Source organism: Manis pentadactyla, chromosome 16, assembly GCF_030020395.1.
Source record: "Manis pentadactyla isolate mManPen7 chromosome 16, mManPen7.hap1, whole genome shotgun sequence".
Taxonomy (NCBI): domain Eukaryota; kingdom Metazoa; phylum Chordata; class Mammalia; order Pholidota; family Manidae; genus Manis; species Manis pentadactyla.
Window position 1 is genome coordinate 5,687,646 of NC_080034.1, and position 14,129 is coordinate 5,701,774.

Below are 14,129 nucleotides of genomic sequence, written 5' to 3' on the forward strand. Positions count from 1 at the left end.
ACAACATTTCATCAGTGTTTTATTTCACCATTTAATGCTATAAATAGATTTTTCATTTTAATAAAATGCTAACCATATTGCTAAACAAGACAGTCCATCTCTGTTTTCATATTATCCAGTATTCTCTTTTTTAGGTCTCTTCATAAGAGTTAAAAAGAAATAATCAAAGACAGGTGTGAATGACATTAATGCCTGTCAAGTGGATTTAAACCCTCTTTACTTACACTGAAAAAATCTGAGAATTCAAACTATACAAAAACTTTAAGGAGTTATATAATCTCTTTGCCAAGTTTTAAGTTTTAAGAATTAAGTTAATCAGACCTTCAAGTTTAAAAAGTCTAAATTAGACTCAAATAAGAAATAAAGACTAAATTTGCAGTAAGATAATGTAATTCCCACAGATCATCTTGAAAATTATGGTCAAAACACTGATGAGATATTTTTAAAAACAATGTCAATTTGATACTTATCAAGAAACTCAACTCACTAATTGTAAGGTTGGAGGCACCAGAGGGAGGGGTGAGCATGTTCCGGTGGGGGAAGAGGGCAGTGAAGGTGGAAGGGGGTGGTGCAGCCACCGGAAGAGGAGAGGAGCAGGACGACGGCGTGGTTGGGAATGTAGGACTTCAGGATGGCAGCCACACGGGGGAAGACAAAGAACTTAAAGATGGTGGCAGAGGGAGTGGGGGTAGCGAGCTGAGGGAGGCGGGAGACCAAGGTCCTCCGGCGGATCTGAAAAGGAGGAAGGACTGGGCGGAGTAAGAGGCTGACAATCCTTAACTGGAGGTCGGGCCGGGAGAACCTGGGTTGTTGAACACTTAACATAACAGTCTGGGCAGGTGCGCAAAGTCCAAAAAGCCTGCACATATGGGATTTCACCCCACTCTACGCTCCGGTGGCAATAATTAATCAAGTCGGTGAGGAGGCCAAAATCGAAATTTCCCTCAGGGGGCCAGCGAGATTGGTTGTCCAAGAGATACTGAGGCCCGGCCTGAGAGCAAAGGAAGACCAGCTTCCGTTTGCGGACTTCCCGGGACAAATACAGAGCAGCCAGGTTAGGAATGAAACACTGCAGAGGGTCTGAGCCTCCGCTTTCAAGGGCTGGTTCCCCATGTCTGCATCACTCCCCAACTAATCCCGCTGAGAGGAGCGCCCAGCGTCCCAAGCGCGCCAAGTCAGGGGAGATGGCCTGGGAGCCTGGGTGAGGGACGTCTCCCCCACCGCAGGGCCAGGGGCGGGTATCCCGGATGCCCGCAGCAGATGGGCCAGATGCCCAGGGCCCGGATGCCCCAACATGGATGTAGCTACGATTTCAGACAGACCAGGTGAAACAGGGTTAGGAAGGGAAACAGACTGGGGAAAACTGAGGGACTCACCAGAAAATAGTCCACGCAGCGGAGAGCAGGCTGAGGTCCCGGGTCTGGGAAGGAGAGGTCAGGGCCGCCGGTGGCCAGCTGAAACCCCGTGCTCACGCTCCTTCCCGGGTTTCGGCACCAAATGTAAGATAAATTCTAGCCAAAATAAGCAGGCGACGAGAGGCAACAAAGGGCCAGGCAGTTTATTCAAGCGCAATCCCGGGCGAGGTTCACCAGTCTGAGACACAGGCTGGAGAAGTCATGCTCAGCAGGGCAGGCAGCGAGTTTTTAAAGAAAGCAGGGGGAGGCAGAGCTTAGATTTGCAGCGGCGTGAGGATTGGCTAGCCCAAGGCACATTTTTCAGGTTGGGAGGGGCCGCAGCTGGGGACTTTGGCACATCATCGGTGTCCGACATGCTCACCCCTCCCTCCGGTGCCTCCAACCTTACACTGATGGTCAAAATAAAAGAGCTTCTTTCAATCATTTATTTCAATCTTTTATAGTGTTTACATTTTTGTAAGCTACTCCAGATCTTTTTATAGAATGAGCAAGTAATGAATTAATGAATTTACTAATTTCAAATAATATAAATAACAGACTAATACATCTTTTTACAAAAAACATGTGAAAAAAGAAACTCTGAGTCTCCAAACTGCTCTTCATTATGGCTTTATAGCCATTTTGTATTAGGACAAGTGGGTTTTGTCCTCATCTTACCGAGGTTTGTGTCTCCTTTTGCAAAGCCACATTCGAATAGTTTTTTGCATTTTAATGCAGGCTTCAGCTCGATACATTATTTTGTTTTTCACTATGTAAAACAGGAAAATATAATGATGGAAAATTATTTGGTTTAAATGAAACATATAACATTTTTAAAAACCACTCATTTCCACAAAGCAATTCTCAAGAAACACGAAATATTGATGAACGTATTGTACCAGACATTAAAATGAAGAAATTAAACATTTCTTTAATTCCTGTACTTGCTAAAATATAAAGTACATCATGTATATGGCTGGGTTTACATTTTAAATGTATTATTTCCTTATTTATGCTACACTATTCCTTCCCAAACTATCATAAGCAACACTGGTCTAGAAATGTTAGCAAGTTATGTCTTTTAAAAAAGGATTCACCTGTCAAATGAATTTAGGAAAAGCTACATACTATACTTCCTTTTGGAGATTCACAATGAACACACTGTGTGAGGCCTCTAAGAACCCTACAGAAATCTATTTAACTTCATTTTACAGTACAGATCATTTTAATATACTGCATTTTCCATCATAATGCAATGTATAAAGCTGAAATTATTTAACCTATAGTAACAAATATATTTATATTTACTTGGAAAATGAAGAAAAAAGAGCTTGTTACTTTTTTTCTGTATTATGGTTTTCTTTCTGTCTACGCTCACAATGGTCTAACAAAAGACCTCACTGATTATCTGTTTACATGTTTCTTTTCATCAAGTCAAAAGATTTTCATTACTCTATACTAAAGAACAATTTATTGAATTCCAGGTACTCTGGAGATCAAGGAGGCAGGGGAAATTTTAAGTTTCATCAAGTTCCGGGCAACAGCTCCCTACAACTACAGGTTCGCCATAAAGTCTCAGGTTACGCCAAAACATTCCACCCGCATTTGTTTGGGTCAGAGTTAAGTAGCTGCCGCCACCAGGGAGAAACACCCAATCAAGTAGCTCAGTCCAGTGTGTCAGAGAAGAGGGTCTAAGAGAGAAAGGACAGGAGCGCCTGAGAAGGGAAGTGAACACCCCACTTTTCCAGGTCCTCAAAGACACTTCAGACTTTAGACTGGCCTTTATGCAAGGAGAGCGTTAGTACATGGTGTGAACCCAGAGAGAGGACTCTGGGGAAGGACATGCAGGGTCTGGAGGAGGGCCAGGGGGTCGGCCGGCTGCCGAGGCCACAGGGGCGGGATGCGGAGGCCATGACCCCCCAAAAGGCTCCGGCATGTGTGCTGGCGATGCCGTGCGGTGGAGGTGAACCATCAAGCCTGAGAGGCTGCAGATGGGGAGGGACCAGGATAGTGAGCTCCGTTTGTCTAGGACGTGAAGAAATTAATTCTCCTCTAATACAATCAGATGAAGGCAGCCAGGGTCATACAAAAATAAATTTTAAAGGAGGATCCATGCATACACATGTATCACGTGCTGCCGAGGCAGTGTGACAGTCCGTGCTGTCCAGCACTCACCCCCGAGACAATTCTTAACACTCCACAAACTGATCCACTCCCAAAGCAACCGCACACCGCGGTGCAGGACACCTACACTTGATGGCGGAGAGGGCGCACCACTGCACTTTCTTCCAGCGGCTGCAGACCAGCCAGTGGCTGACTCTCTTAACCAGCTCTGCCAAGTGGTCAGGGTCCGACTTCATGATCTGATCGAACTCTGCAAACTAGGAGATGAAGTAATTTGTATCAGTGTCAAAAGATAACTGCACTTAAACACAGAGAGAGACAAAAAAACTGGGATCAAATCCACAGTCTAACTTCCTGGGAAGAGCCGCAAACAGACCCTGTCTCAGTGGGGGCGCAGTGAGCCCGTCACCCGGGCTGCACTCCGCGGCCTTATCCTCCTTTCAGGATCTTTTCCGGAGGGCAAGGAGGCACTCTTAGTAGTTAGCACATTCAGTAACAAAAGCAGGGAAAAAAATCCTAAATGACAATTACAGACAGCTGGAGAAAAGGTTTCATTGAGAAAGGAAAAAAGGGCTGATCTCTCTCTGAACCGGTTCATCTGCATCTCAGGCAGAGCTCCTGACAAGGGAAGGTCAGGCCCCACCACCACTATTCTCTCTCTCCCACCCCCACTCCATTTGGTCGGAGATAAGAAATTGCTGCCAAGAGACAAGAGAGTGCAAATGAAGCAGCTACTGCATCATTAAGGAATAAAATGCGTTATTTCCACACTTTACCACCAAATTACTTGATTTCTATCCTTTACCAAATATCCCACTAAAATATATTGAGGATGTCACCCTTTCAATATGTATACCAACCAATATAATGGTTTCTTACACAAATCAAAATTAAAGGTGACATAATGAGATTAAAGATCTTTGAAAATCTGCCTCATGCGTTCCACGTATCTTGCTGACTGATTCATTTTTCTGGAAGCAAGACTGACTGCTTTCTCCGGCGGGCTGTCATTCTAAAATAACTGCTATGGCCCTGGATTAGAGATATGTGAACTTTAGAATAAATATGTATGATTATGGCTAAGCCAAGCATGAGTATTTATATACTTGGTTTTCTCTCAATTTTTTTCTTTTGTAGGTAATGGTATGGGTCCTCTGTAGCAAAAATATTCACAGGTAAGTACATACATTGGTAATGTGTTACATAGCTCATCTCAGGCCCAAAAATGTGGTATCAGATTTATCTGTCATGATTAATTTAGCTTTTAAAGCACTAGATATTTATTAATGATTTTTTCTAAGTCAAACATGTATGGTTGGCCATTACATAACAACAATTGTGCTTATAGTATGAAGATGCAATTATTCAATCAATACCAATATTAAAGCAGCTAGGAATGGCAAAAATATTCAAATGGATTGTGAATGGCATTTAGGATTTCTGTACTGTATATATTTAGTTATTAAATATTCTATAATTCCGTATTGAAACCTAGTACAAGAACCCATAAACACTGTAATTATGGCTAGCTTAAGAAAAGTATGTTGCATACAAAAGTACGCACACACTCATCCACTCTAGTCGGTCAGAACTCAGCACGAGCTCCGGCTTCCCGGGCCTTACACGTTTTCCCACACTCCTAGAACTTGTTCTCACAATGAAGACTCAAAAGCATTTTGATATTTTTGATTAAAGGCTGAATTAATGTTTTAGAAAAGCTTTCAATTTGTTTAAAACAGAAGTATAACCTTATCTAGGCAAAAACTCTAATTAAACAATGCTGATTCCAATACTACACAACTAAAAAAAAAGCTATAAAAACTGGACAGAGTATTGCACGTCAACCTTCTCATAAGTGGGAAAATCACATTGTACGTGCACACACACACACACACACACACACACACGCTGTTTGTGATCATATAATTCAAGAGTACGATAAATCCCTAAACACTTAAAAATTTTCACTGGCCCCAATTATTCACATTCTTCATCCTGAAGTTTAAAATAGAAATGTATTTACCTTGCCAGGTCTAAAAAATACTTTTGTTAACCCAAACTTGTAGTCAATTTCATTTAAGCCCAGAGCTTTAAACAGAGCCTGAAAAATAAAAAGTTAAAGTTAAATGTCAACTAGTAAATAAGAAAGATAGTCTATAGCTAAGAAATTTCAACTGAGGTGGTATATGTACCTTACAAAAGAGTCTTGGGTCTAGTCTTGCAAGTTTATCTGGCATATACTTTTTATACATGTTGTAGAGTTCATGAAATGAGGCTCGTGATGGGAAACCACCCTGCATCAAGTCCAAAACAGACACCATGCCTGGATACACAGACAGACACAAATTACTGCCGGTCACTGTACAAAAGTCTAGAACTAACTTGCAGATGACCAAGCCCTCGGCTCGCCCTGGAGCTGCAGACAAAACGTAAGCTAACTTACAGACAGAAGCCCATTAAGAATTTCACGGAGCTTAATAAATTACCAAGTCTACAGAGGCTTTCTCAGCACTCGAAGCTGATTTACTCTGAAAACTTTTGATGTTAAAAAAAATTAAGATGGCCAAACCAAGTACTCTTCCTACTAGGAATCCCCGTGGCCTGGCTCTGCCCCAGGGAGTTCGGTGCGAAGCCCCCTGGTGCAGTCCGGCTGGCACGCACTCAGAGCCCCTCTTCGCTGCCACCCAGGAAGCACAGCCTGTCCCAGGGTTACAAGGAGGGAAGCCCGCCTGCCTCAGGTGCCGAGGAAGGGACGCACACGGTCAGGGCCTGGCCGAGCAGGCCGCTGCTAGGACGCCCACTAAGATGGGGCTGCAAAATGAACGTCTGATAGGATCAGGAGTCACAGTGATCTACCAGATCTTAATCATCCAAGGATTATTTTGTTGGGCTGATCAAGATGGAAGCTGAATTCTCTTGGATTAAGGAGCAAGTGGAAGGCAGGAAACTGAGAAAATAAGCAAGACTGTTCTTGGATATAAAAGGAGAAACCAGAGGACAACATGTAAGGGGGATGGGGGGGCAGCTGGCAGGCCATGTGGTGAGAGGGACTTCGGGTGAGGTTTAGCACGTTTAAAGGTAATGGAAGATCCACCTCAGAGGGAACGTTTCAACATTTTAACATGTCAATGTTAAGAGTCATGGGAAGGCAGGAAGGGATGGATTCCAAAGAACCCGAGTCTTGACTAGGAATGAAAGACACTCACTACTTCCTTAACAGGAGGGAAGGCCATGCAGGCAACAGAAGCAAACAGGTGAAGCGGTCAGTTTTACTGAAGTGCTGAGGCTGCCTGCTGGCAGAGGCTCAGAGATCTGCGAACGAGGTGGGCCCAGCCCGTCTCCGCGAGGAACAGAATGTGCTGACCAGGGAAACGGGAGGGTGGGCTTGGGAGGTTACCCTTAAGAGGTCAGAGGTTGTGGACTTGTAATGGTGCCAGTCTGTCCTGCCTACCTCAGCTGTGCAGATGAGGAGAAAGGACAGAATTAGGTTCATCAATAGCTAAGTTTTATGAGAGGGGTCAGAGGCAGATCCAGACTTGGGGGGCTTGAAGTTTACATAATTGGAGAAGGGCTCTTTAAGAAGAAAGTGTGAAATTACAAATTACAAAAGAATACAAAATCACATGCAAGGTTTTGGAAGTAGCCCATTTAAATGTGGACCCCGAAGGCTAAGTGACCTTAGCTTTATAACAAATGCACCCGAGAGAGGCAAAATAAGGGGTCAAGAGGGCATAGGCATTAAGGAAGGGTCACAGCCTGTTCTGGGTCCAAAGGAGAGGAGGATGGATGCCCTGGGAAAAGCAGGGCAAGTGAGGGCAGGGAGGGAGAGTGGGTGCGGGTGGAGGGCGGGCAGGGAGGGAGGGTGGGAGAGGAGTAGAGGAAATCAGTGAGCATGTGCCCGAGACGTCCCAGTCAGGGTGCAGCAGGGAGAGAGGCAGCACCGGGAGTCTCACTGAATGCGCACATCCCACGGAGCCAAGGGCCTTGTGCTGCTTTCACTTGTTTTTACAAGTAGTGGAGTCTTTTTACAAGGGCACCAAGCCCACGCCGACCCAGTGTTGTGGGTGGGGGACTGAGGCGCAGCAGGAGAGCCACCCACTTCAGGGAGATCCAGGCTCGCAGTAAGAGTTTTCATAATTTTCACGTCAGTGATGTAAACTGGCTTTACTTCACAATAAGCTATACCCCAATATTGCTCAGATTACTTGCCAACCATACTTTTCTCATAATTAAAGGAAATACAAAATTAAAATCTTACTGCTATCAAAAATAATCGAGGTAATTGTGAATTACTTGAAAACATCAGACATACTAAATTGCACTTAAGCAGAGACACAGTAATACAGATTATAAAAATATGGAAATACCTGAACATTGAAGCTGAGACAAAATTTGAGCACCTTCAAAGTGGTGGCTTGTCATCTTTAAATTAGGTTTGATACAACGAATAAAGCTTGCTCCCTAGGAGAATTAAGGTACTTTTTAAGACTGTACCATAGCATTTTTATTTTTCTATTTCTATGAATACCGGCAACTTTCCGAACATTATCATTAACATTTGAACCTCTTTTAAAATAATCTAGGAAACTTAAAATCTTACTAGCATACTTTTATACTTTAAAGCTTGGAATGAATTTCTGTATTATATACAAGAACACTAGAAAAACACTACATTTTAGATTTTTGAGTGCCAAAAACTGTGTTACTGTAGTAAGAAAAGTCATTGTAAAATATTTTAGCAAATTTAAATGATGCATTTCACAGGTTAACATACATGTGATTTTAGCCTACATTTAAGTGTATATACCCCTTATGCTTCTATGATAACAAAATTGCTCTATGACAAGAAAAGTAAATCATCTTTTTTCATCATTCTACTTCCAAAATACACAGTAGGTCCCTAAGGTGCACCACTGACATTTCAAAGTTATGCTTGTTAAACTATCTGTTTTAAAGCTTAAAGGCATGGATTTGGAATCAGTTATCAGACGATGCTGCATGAGATAAAAAGAATTGGATATGTACACAGTGAAGCTGTGAGGTCCCGAAGCTAATATACTAGACCATCCAAATAAATGTTTCTCTTCAAAATAGTCACCTGGCAAAATTAAAGTTATTTCAACAATGATGCTGACTGCAAACACTTTCAGAACACTCCTTAGCAATGTCTGCTTTATATAAATCACAAAAGGAATCTCATCATTTTACAGTGTTTGGGTGATAAAGACACCCTTCTCATCAGATTTGGTTTTTAAAGAAGCTTGGGTCCTTAAGAGATAAATATTTGCAAACAATGTAGGTATTTAAAGGAACTTTCTAATGGTTCTAAAAGCAGGCCTAACCTAGTTAAGAACTAACAGCACTGACAGAATAAATACCTGGCTTTTCAAAATGACTACTTGCAAATGAACAATATTCGGTTAATTCTGTGGATTTGCTTAAGAAATAAGTCTTATCCTGGAATCATGCCTCATTTATATAAACCACATACCAAATTTCTATGAATTTTCCATTAAAAAACAGAGTCAATTATTAACCTAATTTTTAAAAAAAGGCTTCTAGGAAATACTGCCTCTATACCAAGGCATAAAAATATATGCCCTTTTTTTTCAATGTCAGCATTGCCATGTTGGAGAATGTCACTATAGAGTAATAAAATGAAAATGAATTACAAGTATTATCTTTAATCCTAAAAAGCTATATTTTCCTTCTCCATGATAACTAATTATTTTCACTTTCCTGAAACTACAGGATAATTTTAATTAAATAACATTCAGAGACTTCTATTATATATTTATAAAATAATTTGACTTCATAAGTCTGCCATGTGTGTGACCTTTCTTCAAAAAAACCTAAACTAAATGAGTCTTAAAAACTTATTTTTTTAAATGAGAGAATTTGATTTAAAATGAATTTCTAACTATTCCAGGTTTGCTATGCTTATCTGAGTAATTATTAATAATAGTTAACAAGGACCATTTCCTGGGTTTTTTTTCTTTAAATGTACTCACAGTGCTTCGAAGTTTATCCAGAAGCAAATTTAACTGTGTCTGCATAAGAAAGGAAACCACTTTATTATTTCAAAAAGCAAAGTATGAAATGTTCAAGTTAATATTAGCTCCCAACATCAGAATACAACAACATGCAGTAACATTGACATACACTACATCACAATTTAACAACCGCTGGTACAGAAACTCCTTAACAGATAGTAACATGCAAAATGCATGGCTAACGTAACGCCAAGGACAGGAACTTATTTTACTTATCAGAACTGGTGTAATTAAAAGTTTGAAAACTAGCAATATAGAAATCACACACACACACTCGCAGGGGGGGTGAATGAGGAGAAAAGATAGACAGGCAATGAAGGAAGCCAGTGAAAATGTCAGGGATGCATTCACTGGGGCGAACAGAGCAGGATCTGAGCGTGCGGCAAGCTGAGTGTATGCAGTCCGCGTCACACCCACCGAGGATGAAGCCGAACGGTACACACTAGGATCGTCTTACAGAACACCTATCATAAAGAAACCATCCTGCCTAGCTCTACAAACCCTCTTTACTATTTTAAAACATCTTACATAGCAGTAATTTTTAAAGCCTGGACACTTTTCTCAAGAAAATCTGATAATGAACACTAGAAGTTACTATGTTTTACTGTTTTTAATATTAAGTAATTATAACTTACTCTGGGTTCAATACATTCAAATCATGTATTTGCTTTACTTCTCTGCAAAATAAGTTAATTATGTAAAACTCTTATATTGATTTTATACTAAGGTGCTTATTATACTACTTACAACAAATATAAATTAAGATGTGAATTCTTAAATTAATATATTGGCTCAATCACAGCTTATTTAATAAAAATAGTAGGTCTACTTTCCTGAATGCCTTCTATGACTGCTCAAAGCTGTCCACGGACATTACCATGTTTAATCAGCACAATGATTCTAATTAAGGATATTATCAAGTTCATTTTCCAGGTGAGGGCACTGAGGCCCAGGGAGACAGAGGACTTGCCCGAATCATGGAGCTGGAAAAGGCAAAGCCAAGATCCCAACTCAGGCCCAAACCCAAAGTTCATCCTCTTACCCTTGATACCAGAGTATACTTGAGACAGCAAAGGCTCAAATTACAAAAAGAGTGAATTTGTCACTGAATTAAAAAAAAAAAACAACAAAAAACACAGGCATGCCCCATTTATCTGGCCGACAGAGTTCTGACAACCTCAGTCTATCTGGACCTCAACACAACAGAAAAGAAGTGTAAGAGCCACTGATCTGGAGAGAAAAAAACCGCCATGATGTCCACGCTTCTGGACTCATGACAAACAGTATTCTCCAGAACAATGGGGAGAAAGTCAGTTGGAAGAGCAGAGCAGGAAGAAGAAGAAGAATCTACCAGCATCCGAGAGAAGGCTGCCGGTCATCAAGGAGCAGAGCCACAGGCCGTAAAGCCTAAGGGCCGCCAGCCTCATATGCGACTCATGCGTTATTTGTATTCATTTTTATTTTAAAGCATTCAAATATTCATGCACTCATGTGTATAATAACAGGATAAGATTTCCTTTGAAAAACATTACTTTTCCTAAGACACCACCTGTGAAAGGGTTATGCTTCAATATCCTGAAAACATCACTTTTCAGTGGAAAACTTCTGGTTCTCAGTGACATTGGATAACTGAAGTATGACTGCAAATTTTAGCCTGTTTTGTTTTATTGCCTCATAGTACATGAAATTAATTTAATGAGCTATTCTACCATATCTAAAATTAAGTACTAATTAGTATTTCATTTCAAAGTATCTCATAGAACATCTTAAATTTTATAATTAATAATGTCAGCTATATCTGCAAAATACATTTTATTACATATAAGCAATTTTAAGGAATTTCTAGTCTCAACATAAAAGAATACTTTAATACTATTTGGAATGTTTTTGTTTTTATTTATATTGTCTAAAATTTCAAGTATGTTCTTGCCAACAAAAACTTGCCAGGAGCTATAATATTAGGTAGGAAAGTAATGAATGATATCAATCTCACATAGGCTAATGTACCATTTTAAACCAGTCTGTTATCATGTGTCTAGTCAGGAATTTAAGGTCATGCAAGTAAGAGAAGAAATACTGCTCAAAAGAATTAGGAACTCATGATCAGTGGATATAACTTGCAACAAAACTAAAGATTTTTTATTACTTTTCATTCAGTTACCTGAAAATGTATTATAAGCTTTCTCATATATTTATGCTTAAGCTTTAAAAAAAGCCTAGGTTTGATTTTACCAAGTTAGTTATTACTTAGGCCCATTTCAATCCACCAGGGACTTCAGGCAGATCACACCGTCAGTATCATGATCTGACAGTCAAATACTGTCTCTTACTGCATCGCTTTTGAATACTTAAAGTACACACACTGAAAGGCATATGTAGTTTTATTGTAAACATAACAATACTTTGTGGAAATGTGTAAGAGAAATTCTATTTCCTTGTTCTATTTATTTTTTATTCGTTAAACTTGTTACACAAAAGTTTTTAGATCCTCTTTTTATATGCTTGGTGCTCAACGATCAGTGTCCGTCTCCAAACCACGCCATGTGACAAGGCCTGTGAGGCCTCAGGAATAAGTTCCTCATCCAGAATTAGCAAGACAAATGAGATGTTCTTCAATGTTAAATAAGCAATTTGAAGGGTTTGCCACACAGAGCACTTATCTTTACAGCAGTTATTAGAAGCTTTCATCCAATTTTAGTGTAATATGCACACCCGTAACGCACTGTGACAGAAAGCATGTCGACATGAATCACAGACTGGGCGTTAACTTGCAATGGGCTCTTCAGCGCGGCAGCCACTCTCCCGGAGGTGCCCGCGGAGGGGGTCGCGTACCCGCAGGCCCTGGCGGTGCCTGCTCTTCCTCTCAACTCAGCTAGCGCTCTCTAGCATCCTGAGCCAGACTATCAGCTCAGACGGACCGCTGAGTGGGGAGGAGACAGGAGACACACAGGAAAGAGATGCTGTGAAGGTCAACCAGACAGGAGGCGAAAGTGAGAACATCAGGAGAAGCAATCAGGTATGCTAGGCACCAGGAAGAACACAATCATAAAACTACAAGGAGGTCTGTGCGCTCCCTCACTGCCCAGGCCCTGTCCTTCTGCACACAGATACTGACCAGGAGCTCATGGTCTGCTCCTGGCCTTCATTCATGGGGTTCCTGAAGTGGTCTGCATTCTCCATCATAGAGTATGAAACAATGTATTTTATTTTAAATGCTGGAAAAAAAAGAACATTTAACACAAATACCTTAAACTTGTTTCCCACACTGATGAAGCTAAGCTTTCCTGCTTTTTGTTTAGTATCTTTGTTGTTATTTGTGGATGATTCAAATAATTCCCGAATAAACTTATCCCTGGATTCACATATTAAGGATTCAAGAGACATATGTAAGGCGTCGTTATTTTTTTCCACAAACTGGATCTGAAAAACAAAGGGAACAGGAATGACTAGGGCCCTGTGATAATATACCTTAAGAGAACACTGCCCGTAGAGCCCTCTGCCACGCAGGACCTCTGCCTGGTGCTATCTGGCACAGCTGCCACCAGCCAGTGAGGCCATGGAGCACACGAATGAACTTGAGTTCGGATTTTATTTGACTTCAAACAGCCAGCTGTGACCAGATGCCACTGTACTGCACCATGCGGCACCAGCATCCGGGGGTCCTCCTGGCAAGGGCTGTACCCACCGTCTCGTAGCAAACAGCCCCCGCGAAGTGCCTGATGATGAAGCCTTCATCGTCTCGGAGGTTCCTGTGAACAGCCAGCTTAGATTTTCTGGGAATCTGAAAAACAACCCATGTACCCAGTCATTAAATTATCAAAACTATGTAATTTCCTTTAGAAAATATCTTGGATATGAAATAGTTGGGATTATACAGGAAAAATGCACATTTTACATAAGTATACTGCTTTGAAACATCTAGTAAGCCTTAAAATACTAGTGAAACTTAGCAAATATTTGGATATAATCTCTTAGGAAAGACAAAAGGAGTAGGACCAAAAAACAAAACAAAACAAAACCCACTACTTAGAAACACATGCGAAGCACAGAGGGCACATCACGGCGCTGCCTGCCTGTCTCGGGCACTGGGTCTGGACCTGGCCTTGCTGCAGACCTCTGCAGCCTCCCCGAGCCCACTCCTCCTATGGCCAGGGGGGTCCTAGTGCCGCCGGTTGAGAAGCACTGCTTTGAAGAGCTCCCCCCAAAACGAACACGGGGACACTGCCACTCTGTAAGCCACACACCCTGACGCGTTCACACGACCCGCCTCAATCCATCTGAAGGAAGCCAAACCATTTTAGGGCTGTTCTATCTAATAGCTCAGATTTGTATCATACTTAAAGGTTTCCAAGATGCTTTCACATAAAAGATCACATCTGGTCCTCAAAATAACATACGGTTAAAAGAGAATCTCACTCAGAAATAAAAAAGCTAAGACTTCAGAACCGTGCCAGGCTTCTCCCAGGTGAGAGAGCCGGTAGAGCTCAGAGCCTCCTCTCTGTGTGAGCCGGGCAGCAGCCGTGCGAGTCGGGGCGCTGGGGACAAGACGCCCGGCCTG

The 14,129-nt window shown here is 41.4% G+C and overlaps 1 protein-coding gene across 8 annotated transcripts in view; it reads right to left on the minus strand.

The window, feature by feature from the left end:
• Positions 1–14,129, minus strand: part of MYO6 (myosin VI) — a 131,926-nt gene that overhangs the window by 19,400 nt on the left and 98,397 nt on the right. For all 8 annotated transcript variants that reach the window (XM_057494068.1, XM_057494064.1, XM_036917450.2 and 5 more), the window contains 8 exons: positions 13,257–13,352; positions 12,818–12,991; positions 9,530–9,568; positions 7,886–7,979; positions 5,711–5,841; positions 5,542–5,619; positions 3,646–3,775; positions 2,073–2,163 (listed from right to left, as the gene is read on the minus strand). In XM_057494068.1, coding sequence (XP_057350051.1) covers positions 2,073–2,163; positions 3,646–3,775; positions 5,542–5,619; positions 5,711–5,841; positions 7,886–7,979; positions 9,530–9,568; positions 12,818–12,991; positions 13,257–13,352 — 833 coding nt within the window. The remainder of the gene's footprint in view (positions 1–2,072; positions 2,164–3,645; positions 3,776–5,541; positions 5,620–5,710; positions 5,842–7,885; positions 7,980–9,529; positions 9,569–12,817; positions 12,992–13,256; positions 13,353–14,129) is intronic.